The 18,301-nt window shown below is 29.7% G+C and overlaps 1 protein-coding gene across 1 annotated transcript; it reads right to left on the bottom strand.

Moving 5' to 3' along the window:
- Window positions 1-2,037: 2,037 nt before the first annotated feature.
- LOC106690244 (endocuticle structural glycoprotein SgAbd-1) lies at window positions 2,038-17,297 on the bottom strand. The gene is made up of 4 exons (XM_014435603.2): window positions 17,268-17,297; window positions 11,856-12,265; window positions 3,496-3,751; window positions 2,038-2,320 (listed from the first exon to the last, which is right to left on the bottom strand). The coding sequence occupies exons 1-4, from the start codon at window positions 17,289-17,291 to the stop codon at window positions 2,225-2,227; spliced, it is 786 nt and encodes a 261-aa protein (XP_014291089.1). The 5' UTR covers window positions 17,292-17,297; the 3' UTR covers window positions 2,038-2,224.
- Between the last annotated feature and the right edge of the window lie 1,004 nt (window positions 17,298-18,301).

The raw sequence follows: 18,301 nt of genomic DNA, 5'->3' as shown, positions 1-18,301 counted from the left end.
TTTTAACATTTCTCTGATTATGTATTTTTTATTATATATTTATGTAAAAATAAAAACCTAGTTGGATACAAATTTTATTATTTTGATAACATATAAATCCCATTCGTAGTTATAAGTATATATTAGGTTTCAAATTTGTTTTGATTCACATAGAGTGGAAATCAGAAATAAGTTGTTCTTGCTTCTTCACGGTTTAAATGAAAATCTCAATGTTTTCTATTTTTTAAATATTTTTATATCTATACATTAACTTTAAAAAAAAAAAAATTGTATACAGAACAAACTTGATATATGATCGTACATATTTAGATTTACGTTTACCAGTGGCGTAGCGTCAGTGTCAGCCGTCTGGAGCGGAGGGAAATTTTGCCACCACCTTATTAAGGTATATCAAATTAAAATACTGATATATAAAGTAATTTTAAAGAATATTTTGGCAAGAACAAACATATTTACGGTGTTTTGTACAAATTACAAATTAATGTCATGAAATAAAATGCTTAAAATAAACAACATACTATTATTTTTTATTTCATCTTCACTTACTATATATATATGAAATAAGGAATAAGGGGAAGTCCTGTATTATTTCGAATACAAGTTTTCAAAAGAAATACACGCTTTAAGGTCAACTGAGTCTAAATAAAAACATTTTGTAAACAGGGCTGTGTCTTGGATTTGAACAGCTTAGTTTAAAAAATAAATGTATAAAATTAAAAGTATTTTTTTTTCCTTCATAACCCCTATTTCTGGATTTCATTTATGGTTTTTAGTATTAATATATATTCTGGTCCAGTAATGTTTCCTTCTTCTGTAGTGGTCTACATCTTAAGGAGTTTTTGAGTTTTGTATTTTTCGTTGTAGTGGGCGTTGTTCGAATTTTATAATGTGCTGGGGCACACATTAGTTTTGAATTTTAAACTTGAAAAAAAAAATAGTAACTACAACTACACATTATTTGCTACAAAAAATCTTAAATTACGGGAATATCCACTTGGACTTTTTATAAATTTTCATAATACGGCTACAACAATTTTGAGTGAATCAGCAAGTGGGTCTATGCATATTAAAATGGCGTGAAAGTGCTTTATCGGTGAAATTTCGAAGTGGAATCCTCTAAAGTATGTTTAATTTAGTTAATTTTAAATTATTAAACATTTTACATTGTCAGTAATAAGAAGGGGAAATGATAAATACGAAATACAAAAGAATTTGGGGATTAAGTAAGGGAAAAAGTAGAGAAATATATTTTCAGGTAGAAAACAAATTTCCTGTGTAATATACAGTTGGCAAGCTCATGTTTTTAGAAATATTAATATCTTACATGTAAATTCGAATAAGGTGATGGAAGTATCAGTTGGTTGTTATGTAGTGATGAGATCTGATTGGGTAATGTGTACTATTACTGTTGACGAAAAGTGCTTCATTTTGTCTTCGTGTATGTGATATTTGTTTTTAGTGTTTTTTGTCCTGTGGATGCCTGAACTGTTCAAGCATTGGACCGTTGACTTGTTTGCCGAAAGTTCAGGTGCTTTCTGATTGGAATCTTCCATTTTTGTAGCAATGTGCTTACAAGTTTATTAAGGGCTAATCCTTCTATAATATAATACAAAAAAATGAAACCATAGAATGACCGTTGTATCACTATCCCTGTCCAATGATGTAACACCTTGAAAAAATATTTAGCTATTCATGTTTTCATTCCAATAATGGCAAGATTAGAGCAGCTCAATACTTCCACATCCAGGAAAAAATCCCAACTAATCCTGGTCAATAAACTATTTTAATATATTATGGCGTCGAACTATAAAAATATTTCCCATATGGTGAAAAATATTTTTTTTGTTTATGGTTAAGTAGTGATGGTAACATGATATATTCAAAAGTTTCACAATTTACTTCTAAAAACCTTTTAAGTTTACGAAGATTTAGATTTTATTTAATTTATTTATTTTATGTTGACGCATACCTATTAACTAATGATAGTTTTCTGCATAAAATGTTTTAGCAATCATGGCTTGAAAAAAACAACAGCGATTTTTTTCAATTACAAATATAAACGATATTTATTATAATATATTTACAAAATAATACTTAACTGCCTATTCTAAAAACAAAACAAAATATTGATTCACTAAATCTAAGTAATACATAACATTGATAGTAGTTCTCCACTCAACCCTTTTCAGTCTGTGCTTGAATAATGTAGTGTATATTGGTATTTTTACTGCCGCTGCAATCTTCCATTTTCTGTATCCACTGGATAGTTTTGGGATTCAAGTTTTTGACTCTTCAGTTTCTTCTCTTTAGCTTGTCTTAGCTGTAATGATTGAATATGTGATTATTTAATTTTTATTATTATTATTTTTAAATAATATAATTTATTCTTATAACACAATTAGATAATATTAACTCTACAATAAAAAAAAGCTGTTAGTTCCTTCCTTAGATATTGTAGCTTAGGGTTTTACTTAATAATAAACCTTAGTAATGTAAATATGTCTTACGGAGAGATATAGAGTAAATAATAATAAACATGTTAGTAATGAAAAATAAAATGATTTAAAAATTATAAATAGTTTTTAATGCTTAAGTATCCTGGCGTAGTAATCGTACTGGTAGAATTTTAATGTTTTTAATTGCAACTATTATTAATAATAGTGCAGTTATCAATTTTCTATTCATAATCCTATAACAAGGAATGTTTTATCATACCAATTGCTTTATTAGTAGAAGCATTCCTTGTCATAGCTTCCTTCGGTGTACTTTAATCTTTTATCAATCTAATTGTATTCATTACTGTAATAAATTATCGTGTTTTTTTTTCTACTATCAATGTCTTTTACAATTCTCTATGACAATTTACCATTTTTTGGCCAATTTTATAATTCTAGAAGACAATTTACCATTTTTGGTAAATTCTATAAGATAATTTACCATTAATCGTTTGAGTTTCAACAGTCCCCTTTTTCTTGTTTAACACCTAATAATATTAATAATAAATGCTTAAAGAACCCGAAGGTCCGATGTTAATTCTACCAATCGTTCTCTACATACATTAGTCCAGTAACGCCCCTCCAAACCCAAATCTACGAAATAAGTTTTAACGCTACGTCTAACTTTCAGTTTATTTTTTATTTTAGGGATTCATGCGTTACTAAGTCCCACAATCTTACATGGAAACCTTATTCGCCTCAATGCTATTGCCTGAATTATATTTACAGGGTACAGTTCCTTCCATTCAGTGTTGAGGAGCCTTCTAAATTCTACTTTTGATTTGTTCTTTTTTAGTCCAAATATTTTACGTAATACTTTTTTTTCAAAAAAGGTACGACACCATTGTTCCCTAGAGTAAGAGGCCACGTTTCACATCCGTAAAGAACAGTGGGAAGGATAATAGTTATGTAAATTCTAACTTTTAAGTTTTAGACAAATTATAAATTCATAGTACACACTGTGTATATTCATTTATAGCTATTAGTGTAATTAACTTACCGCTTCCTGCCTGATGGACTCGTAAATGATGTCCAACCCCTTTTGTACCTCTGGTGGAACTGGAGGGGGCGTAGGTAAGTGGTCTCCGGTAGCCCTGAATCCACCTTCATCAGCGGTATAGGTAACAGAGACCTGTTTTCCATCAGGATCGGTATATGAGTAGGATCCAAACTGGACCAGTGCCTCTTGTTCTGGAACACCAATGTTCTTCAAGAACCCTGTCTCTTCGGCCTGGATGCTGTTTGCTGTTTCATAGCTGTTGGCAAGTATCGTTATCAGCTATTAGTATAAGAATTAAAAGTAGTTCATAAAAATAAATAAAATAACATATCAAAATTCTTCAAGTACTTTAATAAAAATTCAGTTCCATTTTTTTTTTTTTTTTTTTTTTTTACACAACTTACAAACAATTGGATTTTGTTGATACGTTGTCTACGGTCTTCATGTACGTTCTCTACAGCCTTCCAGATGCACGCGTTTACAGATAATATTGAAACAAAACTCGAATCCTGAAGTATAGCCACTAAACGACGTCAGACAATTGCGGACTGGAATTTTCAATCTAATGAAGGAATCACTTACACTTGGCAGTATCTAATTAATAATATTTATATTATTAAGACACCGAAGAAATCTGATATTTTTCTTTTCATAAATTTTGCAAACGATTCCAGTTCAGTCTTAGTTAATTTTAAGTTTCTGTATAAAGAATTATTATATCTTACTTGTTACATAAAGATGAATACTTATATAGTCCTAGAATACAGAATACAATTTCAGTTATCGATTTTTAAGAATTATCGAGATTGCATTAAAACTATCAAGTTGCAATCTGAGCCAGTTAATCCGATCTCGTTGCAGTATTAGAAAGTTTGCTGAGACGCTAGTGTGACCCAGTGATGACCTTTCTCCCAGTTTGGTTGGACCTTCTGCATCAGGGGATCACGCTTCTAATCTAAAGGTCTCTGCAGTTCTTGCTTAAACATTTCCATAAGTCGTGGAAGATTAACAGTTACATGAAACGGTTCTTCTTAGCCTGTGTTTCTAATACTAGACGGCCACTTCAATCCTCTTTGTTTTTTTTAGCTAATTTTTATGTAACGATTGCTAAAGTTTACTTTGTTATCAGTGGTGCAGATTATGCAGTTTCCTTCCACGAATATTACCTATCAATAAAAACTCCAAAATATATGTTCGATATTTTATCTATCAAATTTTAATCTCATTTGATTATAATTTTACTTATTAGAAAAGTAAGTGTGCTCTAAACTGCATATGGTAATCTTTTGTGGTCTGTATTATTTTTGTAATTCACCCAATAACAAAGGTGTCGTGTTTGTAACCATATTCTCATAAAAGTTGAAAGATATTTTTTTTGTTCCTTTTTAAACTGGCTGCAGTATTGCAGTCTTGGTTTGGGCGCCAATTGGAAAGCTGAACGATTATTATTTCGCTAATTAGTGTCATAGATATGTAATATCTTAACTTTCTCTAGCCATTCAATATTACCTCCCGTTCATTAAGACCGAACCAATTAATCACTGATTTTCAACTTTTAGCTGTTTTAAAAAATACTGTTGTACAAAACAAAATACGTTTGCGCATGCGTAAGCAAAAGAAATATACAGATTCTGATAACATCTTGATCGGTCAATATACGTTTCCAGTACGATTCCTGAAAATGTGAACCATATCGGATTTAGAGACACGTTCAATTATTCTTGAACACAAATTTGGCTCCAGACATTTATTCCAAATATCAAAAAAATAGAATGGGAATAATATTTTTTTTTTTCATGAGTACAAAGCTTTTTCTCTACCCTTGGAAGCTAGAAAGAAAAATAAATTAGGTTAAACATATGAATGAACTGTAAATCACTTGTGTTAACATAAACATAATTGATGAGGAAAAATGGTAACAAGTTTTTTTTTTATATTTTATTTTATGTTTACATATTATTGCCTGCATTTTTATGTTCAGATAATTCTTGTTTTAAATTTTATAAAATTATTTTGAAAACTTCATATGTAACCGTTGCATACATGGTGAATTAATATTAAGTTCTTTAAACTTGAAGAATAAATAGTGAGACAGATAAAATACAAAATGAAGTGTACAGTAAGATAAATCCGATAGCGGAATGAAGATATAAACGATACCATATTTTTTTATTGCTAATATTCTAGTGAATTGAAGTAGTGATTAGGTTATATTCGGTTTTAGTGGTTGCTGTATAGAGTTCCTATATTGCTATTTAAGTAAGCAGATATGCTAAGCAGAAAGTGCTCTTCACCGGAAGCATATTTCTATAGAATTGCTTTGAACGCGATCATGACGTAATTGACTCATAAACAATCGGTTATTTACATGACAAAGTCGGGAGAACGGGCGAGTCATGGTAGGAGATGCTACAGCGAATTCTTCTGTGGGTGTCGTAATTTGAATACCCCTGAAAGTTTAGTTGCGTAACGATTGAGAAAGGTAGTAACATCCCTCCTTCTATCTTAAGTTTCATCAACCGGTTGCCGACAATTATAGGCTGGCTTTAAATGCCTTAAATGGTGACATGCTTACCTAACGTCTAATTGAAGACAGCCGTGACGAATATGCTTCGGGATTAGAGCCTAAGTAGCTAGCTTTCGGACAACTTCGGAAAACCTAATATAACTTCTATTCCTTTACTTAAATGATTCTCAAAAGCCCATGGCTGTAAGAAAGTACGTTTATTCCACTTTAGAGAACAAAATAACGTTAAACCAAAAAAGTTATATAACAGTATTTTTCATTTTTTTTTTTTTTTTTTTTACTTAAAACTCCAAACAGAGCAATCCAAGGTGGTCATGAAAAAAAAAACTGGTGCGTTGCGTTTATAACATAAATGTACCTTGCATCATACGTACATCCTCTAGTTTTGTGTATATTGTTGGGTTTTTGTTGAATTTATTGCTATTTTTGAAAAACAAAATCTGAAAACCACAAAAGAAGAAAATAATGAACCAAAACTTTTTTTTTTTCTGTAACTATGAAAATTCGTATTTTGTGGTCTTTGAAGGTGCGAATGGCAAATATGTATTTTGTTTCTGCCATGAATTTGATCAAATAAACAAAATTAAAGGTACTTTAGAGAAAGATATTTTATAAATTGGTCATTCGAGCCCTGCCAGGCTATTTCAGTCAGTATAGGGACTAGTTTATATCAAAGACCATTTAATTGTACATTAACATGCTGAGTTTAATCAAGATCATCTGAATCACTCTCTGGATAATCGAATCAATAAAGTGCAACTTCCGGTCAGTTAATTTTATCGAAAAACTTGCAGGCACATCCTATCATATACACGCCTTAAATATGTAATTTCAGTTTCGTCAAACCTTTCGTTTTTTGAGCCAGACTGACAAAAAATACACAAAAAAAGATGATTTCGCGAGACTTGGACTGGGGAACCCCTAAACGTGTATTTCCGACGATAACTGGAGTTAGAATTTTTTCGTTACCGCAATACTTTCTCTTATAATGTATTCCATACAAAAGTAAGTAAAACTGAAAGAAATTTCTACTAATTCTTTAACTTTGTACTTGAAGTAATGTATTCTAGTGTTGAAATGCGACTTTCCCTTACTCTGTATACAGTTATATGATTATAGCATTAAGTTATTTTTGTAAATTTTTATTTATGAAGTGCAGTTTTAGTGGTTTTTAGGGATAATCGCAGTTTAAATATTATACTTTCAAGTTTCCACCTGAAATTTAAATCTAATCACAGGAGTAATGATAAAATAACATTACAGACTTAAAAACGAATTAAAATTACATAAATGTGTCAGTGTGGCTAAAAAGGATATCACATTTAACAGAAATGAACCCATATAATAATTGAACTGAGAAAAACGGAGTCTTAGTTAATATATTTTATTTATAAAGTAAAGCTAAATTAAAAAAATCAAATTTTACATGAACGGTTTGAAACAGTAATATAATAAGCCACTGTATGAAAATTATATCAATTTTAAAGTTAGTGAAAAGTAGCAGATTCGAAAAGTTACACGATTCTTATTTAATGTTTTATATCGCTCATATAATATAATATTGTAGTTAAATATGTTGGAATTATGGTGGTAGGTAAACTATCGCAATGAATTTCTTTAAAGATAATATCAGCAGCATTTTGCCCAAAACTAATTACTTTCAAAAGCGTGGCATACCACATTCTCGCACCAAGTCATTCTATAGGGTGTTTTTTTAAGCCCGATAGAACTTGAAATTGTAAAAAATAACACAAAAAATTAAATTGTAATCAAAATTTTTTTTTTATTCGAAAGATCAATACGTGACATTAACATTTGAAAATGATTTCGAGCATATGGGCACCGCGGCTGTTCTTGACAAAGCGCATTCTGTAAAATTGTGTTCAGCGATGAGGCGCATTTTTGGCTTAACGGGTTTGTTAATAAGCAAAATTGCCGCATATGGTCGTGCGATTTGACACCTCTCGATTATTTCCTGTGGGGCTACGTGAAGTCACTGGTTTATGCTGATAAACCAGCAACAATTGACGCCTTGGAGGCCAGCATTGTTCGTGTTATTCGTGACATACGGCCAAAATTGGACGTCCAGAATGCGCTTCGTCAAGAACAGCCGCGGTGCCCATATGCCCGAAATCATTTTCAAATGTTAATGTCACGTATTGATCTTTCGAATAAAAAAAAAATTTTGATTACAATTTAATTTTTTGTTTTATTTTTTACAATTTGAAGTTCTATCGGGATTAAAAAAACACCCTATATCATACGTTCTCATTACTTCAACTAACAGCATATTATAGAGGTTCTATTTTATGCAAAGAAGGTTCCTTAGATATTTTCTAATATTTTAATATTACTAATGAGTAATATGTGTACTAATCAGAAAATCTTCTGCGTTCAGTGTTTTCGTAGTCTATATATTAATATTACAAGAGTACAAAAGGGTTGGATCCTTCCTGCAAGAAATGGGGTGATTGTTAGAGAACAAAAAAAAAAATATGATTTTGACTCAAATGGTACTTAATATTAATTATAAATACTACCTCATATATTTAAAATTTTCGACCCTGATACTGCTTCTTTTTTTTTTTGTAATGAGCAATGGTATGTATTATACTTACTGAGACTTAAATAAACCAAGTAAGAAGATTATAAAGGACCCCATAGACATGAAGAAAGGTATTATCGTGTAGCAAAGAAACTAATCACTGTTTTAAAGCATGGTGTCAAGCAACTGAATTACACGTAGGTATAATCATGAGAGATAGTTGACAGTGGATGACTTATACGATGAGAAGATGGTTGGGGAGTGCGGTCAAATGAAAAAACAAATAAGTTGAAGTAACTTATATAAATAAGTTTCTTCAACTTATTTGTGTTTTAATTTAACCGCACCTCCCAACCATCTTCTGCTCTTACATGTAGGTATATATTTGTTTTCATTCGACTATGAGTCTTTAAATTAAACGAAGAAAAAAATAGTGGGATTCCATACATCTTTACTGTATGGTTAACGAAAATAATAGTTATGAAAAATATAAAGCAAGTATTAGTTGGTTTTATTCTTTTTCATTCATTTCCTCTCCTATCTTTCCTATATCCAGTATTCTATCCTATCTTTATTATTGATTGCTAATCCTAAGTTATTTTTAGCTTTTAACACTTTGCACTAGGAAAATAGTAAATAAATTAAGTTTTTAGAACTAAAATAATATTTGTTTTATTTTGGGTGATATTACTTACTTGATGTAGACCGTAGGTTTTCCCACTTGTATTTATTATACGCAGTTTCTGCTTTTTAATATAATATTTTAACTATTGATTTTCAGATAATAATATTTTTACCATTTCCATCATATTATGATTTAACATCAGTTTGTGATTTAGATTTTTTATTTAATAGTTTTTTCATAGTTCAATACGACTGCAACGGTTTAATGAAAATTTTTAGAAAAAAAAAGGAAATAAAAATTATTTAAGGGTAGTATAATTTTCCCACGAAAATAAATATCTTATAGTATTATGTTAATCTGTGATTTTTTTAATGTGTAATATATGATTCTTTTAATATATAATTAAAGCTTAAATCAGTCATAAGTTAAAATTTCGAATTTACATAAACTTTTTATTGCTTTCTTTTTTAAAATACCTAAAGGATTTCATACTTCATATGGGTCTGTTGTAATTAAAAAATATCTAAACAAAATTAGAAAATGAATGAATTATACTAATACTGGACATGATTGTTTTTGATAAGCATTCGTGAAGTTCTGAACAGTCGAACAAGTTTCCTTTTAATCATTCTTTATTTTAATAGCTATTTAAAGTAAATTAAGTAGCACTTATTTGTATTCTTAATTGATTTTAAACTGGTTCAGTCGATATATAACTTTGAATTTGCTTTGTGATAAAACGGTAAACAAAATATACATTTTCTAACCATGTAGCATCGAAACGATTTAACTCAGTGCCACATAGGATTAATATCATTCTGAACTGGTCACATCAATGCCCGACCGAAATACTGAGAGGTGAGAAGTTATAACCGTAATACCTGGAGAAAACGTGTCTATGGACTTAAGAGTTGATACTTAATCTGATTCAACTTTCGAATCGAAAGCATTTTCTCTGAGTGAAATATTGAGTGTCACTAAGTAAAGCTTTCTGGGTACTTCCATTTCAGCTTCTATTCGAAAGTGAACTTTATGTCCCTCCTTTCTTCGCTAGAAACCCAATCCTTGCGTTGTATCTCGTTTCTTAAACGCCGGAAAGACTTGCTAAAACGGTGATGGAGAAGAAATTCTTCTGAGTTATTTCAAATGGGTTTCATTTATTTTGCAAAATATTGCAAAAGTGATAAGGAACGTCGATCCTTGGAGGTTTTAGTGAGGTGGGTCCAGACGGGAAGGATTACCTTTTTTTGTATTATGATCTCAGGTTATCTTTGAATTTTTATTATAAGTAGAAAGTTGTACACCAGAGAATATTCACGCCGTTTTCTAATTTCAAACGATTTTTAAATATTGTTCGATTTAACTATCCTAATTCTCCTCTTCCCGTTTCAAAAGTGATATAGGACCGTCGCTCCTTGGATATAGGACCGTCGCTCCTTGGAGGTTTTAGTGGGGCTGGTCCGGCTTCATGATCAAGTAGAATAACTTACAACTAGACAGTTATTCATTTCCCCCAAAATACTAGTAATATTAATGATATTGTTGATGGAAGAGGCTTAAATAAGCTGAGTTGTATTTGGTATATAAGTCATTATGTTATTTTTACAGACTACTATTATTCTTCTTTCGCGAACCTAAATTCCACTTAGAATCAATATTGATTCTAACTGATAGTCTACCTTCCAGATCATTTTCAATTATATTGAAAAAAGTAATTGCACAAGTAGTACAATTTTCACGTCTTTCAGACAAACGAAAAATAATAATAAATAAAGAAAAGTATACAACAGTTATAGGAAACTTTTGGAAAACCATTCTTAAAACCAAATCAATCCGTTACTTTTTTTTTTTTTGTTATATGACATGTCGAAACCTATTATATGGAAATAATATGAATTTTTACCTTAAAACAAGAGTCCTTCTGAAATATAATGTAGTTGAAACAACATAAAAATCTTCACGATACTAAATAGTTATGAAGTGATTTTAATTGACCATCAACCATGAAACCAACCATCTTATGAATTTATAAAAATTTATAGATCACGATTTAGAAATATAAAATATAACAAACATTTTGATACACTCAACTTTATCAATGGATATATTTCAGGCATATCATTTAGTGGTCTCGAACGGTGTCGAATCAGAACATGGATTTTCGTAAATAATATTATTCCTTATACATAAGTAAATAATATTAACACTCCATGAGTGTTACGTTTATAAGCTTTCTAGTAGATGAGGAGAAATATTGAATTTATTTTGTAATGAATGTATTTTTTTAAATAATGATTTTTCCTTGTTTTCAGGTTTTTGTATAGACTTATTTATAGCGTGTTTTAATTGAACATTAGTGGGTTACAATTGAACCTCTATAGTAGTTTACAAAGTTCTTAAATTTGTGTTTTGTGCTTCTGTTTTAGTCCGAATAAGAATTATTGAATGACTTGAACATGAATAACATTTTATTTCACCTGAGTGCAAAAAACATCTCAACCTTTTATATATTTTTAACTTTGTTAATTCTTATATAAAATCATAACGCAATGTATTAAGCATATTACTGAATTATTTTAAATTTATTATAATAAATGTTAAATTTATGATAGTAATAATCGCATAAATTTATCCTTTTATCCTGAAAGTGATATAATAATTACCTGGTTTTGTAGCTTCCATCAAGGCTCTGCTGCTTGCTGAGGCTTATGATTGGTATGGGTGTAACGTATTCCTTGCTGTTCGAAGACCTACCCGATGACCTGAACTGCTTCTGTTGGGGCGGGAACTGGGGTTGAGGACGTGGTTGAGATTCTACCTGGAACTGTGGCTGGAGTATCGTAGGCGGAGGACCTTGTAGCTCGTGTGAAGGCAAGAATTCCTCAGAGTGTACCTCAGCTTGCTGTACTTCTACATGTGAAGCCGTTGCTGACGTTGGAGGTGGCAAAGTAGGCCTCTGGATAGATATAGAAGGGATGAAAAGTTGCTGCTTTGACAAAAGAGGGATCGGTCGCCGGATCTTGGCAATTTTCTGCCCATTGCTCAGCCACGCGGCGCACAAGACAAGGAAGGCCTGGAAAATTATCTTGTCTTACTAATCTTAAGTGATGTAACTACCTACCTCAAATCTCAACTAATTAATCAAAATGATACTACTAGAATCGCTTAATGAATAATTAATTATATTAAATACTTTCAAAATAAAATGAACAACTGGCTTCCAAAAAAAAAAATCATTCAATTAATCTATGCTTTGCCAAAATCTTTAAACCTTTAGTTTGCATAACCTTACCGATATTGAACAATGTGGAGTACAGATGTACCTCATGAATATAATTCTTCAAAATATCTATTCTTGATTTAAATGTATAATTTACAATTAAATAGTGTGTGAAAGCTTATAAAATGATTTGGACATAATCAAAAACATATAATAATTTTAGTATAATTTATACAATTGAAATAAAAATTATGTTTTTTAGGCTTACTGTAAGTCTAGAAAAAAAAAATTGTGTCTCTCATAGAAAAAAAGGATTTTTACAGGAAATGATTTTTGTTTTGGTACTCATTGGACTTAGGGCTTGTGCAAATAAAACAAAATTAGCATGCCACAGTAGATTTTTCCTGAAATATATTTATTTCCTAAAATAAATTTATTTCTGCAAAGTTTGAATAGTGCGAGTGATTAATTGGAAAAGTCAAAACTCCTTACTATTAGTATATTCTTTCTTCTGTTAGTGAACAGCCTTGAATGCATGCAATACTCTGCATGGAAAGAAATACCTTGTAGGCCTAATCGGCTAATAATGTTTTGGTATTTACGATCAGCTTGACAAATATCAAACCTGGCAAAGTGGGAGGTACTTGAGTAAACTTGTGAGGGTTCAATATCATGAACAGACAGTAAACTGAGTGCCTCTTTCACAGATGATAACGATCAGAGAATATTTACTTGACAATTGTACTTTGTACTATTCTAGATAGTAATTTTGTTACAAATTAAACAATAAATGATTTAACATTTAGTGGTTGAATTCATATTCCTGTACATCCTAAGACAGCTTATTGGATTCTTGTTAATCGGAACAAAAGCTCCTGCGTTTCCGAATTTGACAAACCAAGTTGTCAATATTGTATGTAAAATTTGTGAGAACTGGTCCATCAATATAACGATTGCCATTGATTAGAACAGAATTTGACACTTCTCAAAAACAACAGTTTGCAGAAAATATTTCACTATCCCTAGTTTTTCTAGAAATTTCTTTTTGCATATCAAGCACGTTCTTCAATATAAAGAATATTTAGAGAATATAAAAATATATGAATTAATCTTATAATAATTTTTTTTAAAATAGTCTATCTCATTCTAATATTTAGCGATCGGGAACGACGATAATAATCCCTAATGTGGGCACAGAAGGTTGATTTATATCAACCACATTAAAAAAATCTTACTAGGTAGTTGGTCATCGTATGTAATTATTTTGAGTACTCATAAAATTAAAACCAAGTTTTTATTTGGATTTGTTTTAATTTGACAAAAATGACGAATTTTGTTTGTTCTTCATATAGTGACAGGATTAAGTATCAGATATGATTCTGAAAATACATCAGGTTTATTATAAATAGTAAAACTTGACAGTCTAGAGTGAATAATGAGGTTGATACTTTGTGTAAATGCAATCTGGAAACAGTATTTCATTTTCTTGTCTTAAAAACAATCAGTTCCAGAAATATATTTTTCAATCCTCTCTTCACAGTTTCCACATGTAACGTTGTGTACTCGTGAGCAGTTTACAGTAACTCCTTACTTTCCTTTGACGTTGGGCCAAGCCAAAAGAGCTCTCTTAGAAACATAGGTATAGGTATGTAAGTAAATGTGGTTGATGGTATTTGATATAATCGGTACAAGATCTTTTTTATACGGATCCTCCGAATTTTGGTAATATGACGAGCCGGTTTTGAAATATGCATGAAAAGGAAAGTACCTTTGTATATGCATAAGTAAAACCAGATGATGAGATATTATGATTTGCTATGGGGTGTGTTATAGGACCATCTTGGTTATTCCGCAGTATCAAAAGATATATAGATATAAACTACAACTGAGACTAAAACTATTTAATGACACCATTTTATCTAGAAACTTATTATGTTAAACAGTATACGAGGTATTGTGCAATTTGACCTTTTCTACACAAAAAAAAAATGAAATAATGAAAATATACTATGAAAAAGAAATAAGTTAACACCCGCATTATCATAGATTAATTTTTTTAAGCTCCTTAGAGAAACAGACGAGTCTTGGCTTGATTCCGTAACCAAGAGAGAAAAAGTTCTCCGTTTTAAAAATCATTTGAGGGCAAGCCTTGAATACTAAATCTGTTCCAGATAAAAACAAAACGCCGAGGGAAAGCACAATTTTTAGCGTAATTTTAAAACAAGAGAACACTATCCTCTGCATACTCTGCTCGTTGAGCTACGTGACAGACAAGTTCAGTCCATTTAAAAAAATGAACTGTTAACTTTGACTTAGCCCATTGTAATTTAAAAGTAGCCTTTCTCTTGGCGGGTTTTCTAACGGTATGATTTCTAATATCAATTATAGTAGATGTAAGAGTATCCATGCAGTCTTGATTTATTTCAGTTTTTGGTATATATTAAATTTAAATTGAAATCTGTACCTCAACAACTCATGAATAGTTAGGGGTTCAATACTTTGTAAGGAAGAACTGTTACTAGGCCAACGGTTTTGCAAGGAGGTTATTTGGTGAGAATAAATTTTACCCAGTTAAGGGTACTCAATTTATGAGGCTGGGTGGCTGGGGTGGACTTCAGGAGGGCTCCAGAACCCAAAGGTTTGACTCACGGCTCCAGTGTGACATAAAACAATTTTCTGCCCAGCCGGAATTTAATATACATATTATATTATACGCACAGATAATACTTCCTAGTGTAGTCATGCTAAAATTTATTAATTATTTTATTACAACACCAAACGAAAACATTATATGAAGTTAAGGATTTTTAAAAGTTACACAAATTTTTAGTACCCAATATTCCTTTTATTTTGCGACTCTTTGATTGATTATTTCATAATTATCATTGCAAATAGATGAGCGCTTTAGAGAAACAAAGTATTCTTATAAATAAGAAACAACGTCAACAACTGCCGACCGTCTCTTTTTAAAAATACTTTTTTTGGCTCTGAAAAATTTTTTAAATTAAGAGAAAATCCGAAAAAAATACCATTTCAAGGTGTCACATTTTTTTCAAAATTATCTTTGAGGTCAACCTAGCCAGAATCGGTTCAATAACTGGTAAGAATGGGTTTATGATATGTCTGAAAGGTTATGTTTTTTATTAAAGTGGTAGGACAGATGATGCTTCAAATTAATGAACACTTATTTAAGTGTTATACATTTGTTACCAAATTCTGAATTTTGTTTTCCATGCATTCTCGTTTTTTGTAAAGCAATTCTCAAGGGTTTGCCACTTCCTCTGTTACATTACTTGAAAAATGAATTACAATACATATCAACAATATACTAAAAGTAATTTTTATTTATTCAGCACCAGTTTTAGCCCCGTCTTAAAATAAGATAAAATATGTTTTATTGTATTAAATAATACATAATAAATGTTTTAGCCTTTATCTTTGAAAATTGTATTGTAGCTACGTACAATTTTCAAAGTGAATTTAGGATCACCATTATTCATTGTATTATATTTACATTTAAATTGTTATTAATTTATCATATTAATTGATTTCAAATACATAATGATGGTCATCATGACCAGCCGAAAAAGTATTTATTAGATCTCTATCGATTTATATTACGTAGGTATAAGAATGTGATTTTTAAACAAATATATGAGACACATGGGCGCACCTCCCCCCAAAAATATGAAAATATTAATTTTTTAGATAATATCCCTCTGATCTTAAACCAAAAAAAAAACTTAACCGTTCTGTATTCTTAAATTTTAGGTTGCCCCACTCCATCCTTATAGACAAAAATATTATAATTTTTTGAAAAATAAATAATAACCTTCATATTTTTATCCGAAAAAAAAGTAGTAATATATTGTGATTCGAATAATGTGCTCTAATTTAAAAAATGTTCTTTTCTTTCCCTATTATTAAATCAAAACCTACTATAACCACACTCCATTCCGGAGATATCCTACATTATAATATAAACTTATAGTGATCTGTACTTTCCATAAAATGTTTTTTTTAATAACAAAATTAATATTTTAAGTTTTTTTTTTCAGTAAAGTTTTTTTCAAAAGAAATTTAAGGATTATTTTCACTCGGAGTTATGTATTTAAAAGAGTGAGATAGAACCCTAAATTAATAAATATGTTACTTTTAAAACGAAATGGGAGGAATAAATTTATTTAACATCATAATCGAAAAGGAAGCCTATATTTAAATATACACATATGCTATATAGTAGCATTTTTAAAAATAATAATGAACTATTGAGTATTTAAATATTAAGGCTACATCAGACACTGTTTTAAACTACAAGCAGTGATTTTGGTACTAATAATATGGACAATTTCCTGCTGCTTTTTAAAAAAGATTATAGATATTTATTTAAATAATTGTAGCGAATTTATTTTATTAATAAAATTGAAAAATTAAATTTTAAATATTTTTACGTTTAAAATATTTGTAGAAACAAAAAAACTAACAAACGATATAAGGTATCTGCTGATGTCATTAGAAATTCGAAAACGGTAATTTTAGAATTACCGAACCCCCAAAGAATGAATAAATAAATTTGTGAAAACCTAAAACTGTAAAACGTAAAAATATTTGTAATTAATTTTATAATAAATTTGACAATAAAGAATTTCAAGATAATTTAATACCCATAAAATGAGTTTTGTATTTTTGTAATGAGCGGATGTATTTATTATATTCCAAAAATTCATTCATGAATTCACATCAATGTACTTGATCTTTAATATTTTGGATACTAATTTTTCGTTTTTTTTTTTTTTATTTCAAAATTACCTATGGCATAACCAATGTTCATGAAAAGTACTGTGGAGTTACTTACAACAGTTGTAGTCTGTAGGCCCATGCTGTGACTAGTAGAGAAGAGATCCATCCAGGTTCTTTATATAGCAACGGCCCCACCTCAAGTAGTCTTCATCGCCGGTAACTCATGCCTCTTTATTTCTATACTATTTACATTACTAATAATTATGTATTATAAATATATAACAATCATAAATTATTCTCTTTAATAAAATCTTAAAAAATGAAGTAATATTTGTTTACATTTATTCATAAATTATTTACTGAGCTCTTATCAAGTAGAAAAAAAAAAACCTCTTAATACTATAAAAATAAACTATAAAACTTAAAATCGTAAAAATATGATTTACAATTACGGTTTCTTTTTATAGAATAATCTATAAATCATATAATCACTACGAAACAAAACATTTTTTTACATAAAAAACTGCCAAAGTATAATTTAAAAAAAATTCCTCGGTAAAACATGAATATTTTATTTAAAATTTTGGAATTTTAGGTTTAAAATTTTCAAAAGAAAAAAAGTTTGCATTATTTTATAAAATTCATTATAGATTTCAAACTAAGATACAAAATTACTGCTAGATACAAAATTTATTTAAAATCTATAAAACATCAAACGAAAAGTACTAAATCATGGAGAAAATACTTATATACTATGAATGAAGACCACAATCAAAGGAAAAAACTAGGTAGCTCTAATTATATTTCTTCCAAAAATGAGTAAGAACGGTTTATGGCAGGTTTTGAGTGGTTGGTGTAGAGATGGGGATAATGTAAAGAAAATAAAAATAATAAATAAATACTATATTAGCAGTTGGAAATAATTTTCTAAATATAAAATGTATACTCGTTTTATTATAAAGCAAATATTGTTTCAATTAGGTTACAAATATGAAGGATATAATAACAATTTTCTTTTACTTTTAGGAAAGGAATTTATTCATGATCCAAAGAGAAGGAATATGTATAGAAGAAAAAGTAATTTTTGTAATAATAACTAAACCATGCTCCGTGCGTTTATTGTGCAACCTCTAAAAAATAAATAAAATA

Source organism: Halyomorpha halys, unplaced genomic scaffold, assembly GCF_000696795.3.
Source record: "Halyomorpha halys isolate HHAL.00 unplaced genomic scaffold, Hhal_1.1 Scaffold1630.1, whole genome shotgun sequence".
Lineage (NCBI taxonomy): Eukaryota > Metazoa > Arthropoda > Insecta > Hemiptera > Pentatomidae > Halyomorpha > Halyomorpha halys.
The sequence above is the reverse complement of the archived record's forward strand: the minus strand, read 5'-3'. Positions and strand labels throughout refer to the sequence as shown.

Coding starts and splice junctions, on each gene's coding strand:
- LOC106690244 (XM_014435603.2), bottom strand. CDS start 17,291: ATGGGCCTACAGACTACAACTGTT. Junction 12,266..17,267: donor GCCTACAGACTACAACTGTT/GTAAGTAACTCC, acceptor ATAATTTTCCAG/GCCTTCCTTGTCTTGTGCGC. Junction 2,321..3,495: donor AGTCCATCAGGCAGGAAGCG/GTAAGTTAATTA, acceptor CAATCATTACAG/CTAAGACAAGCTAAAGAGAA.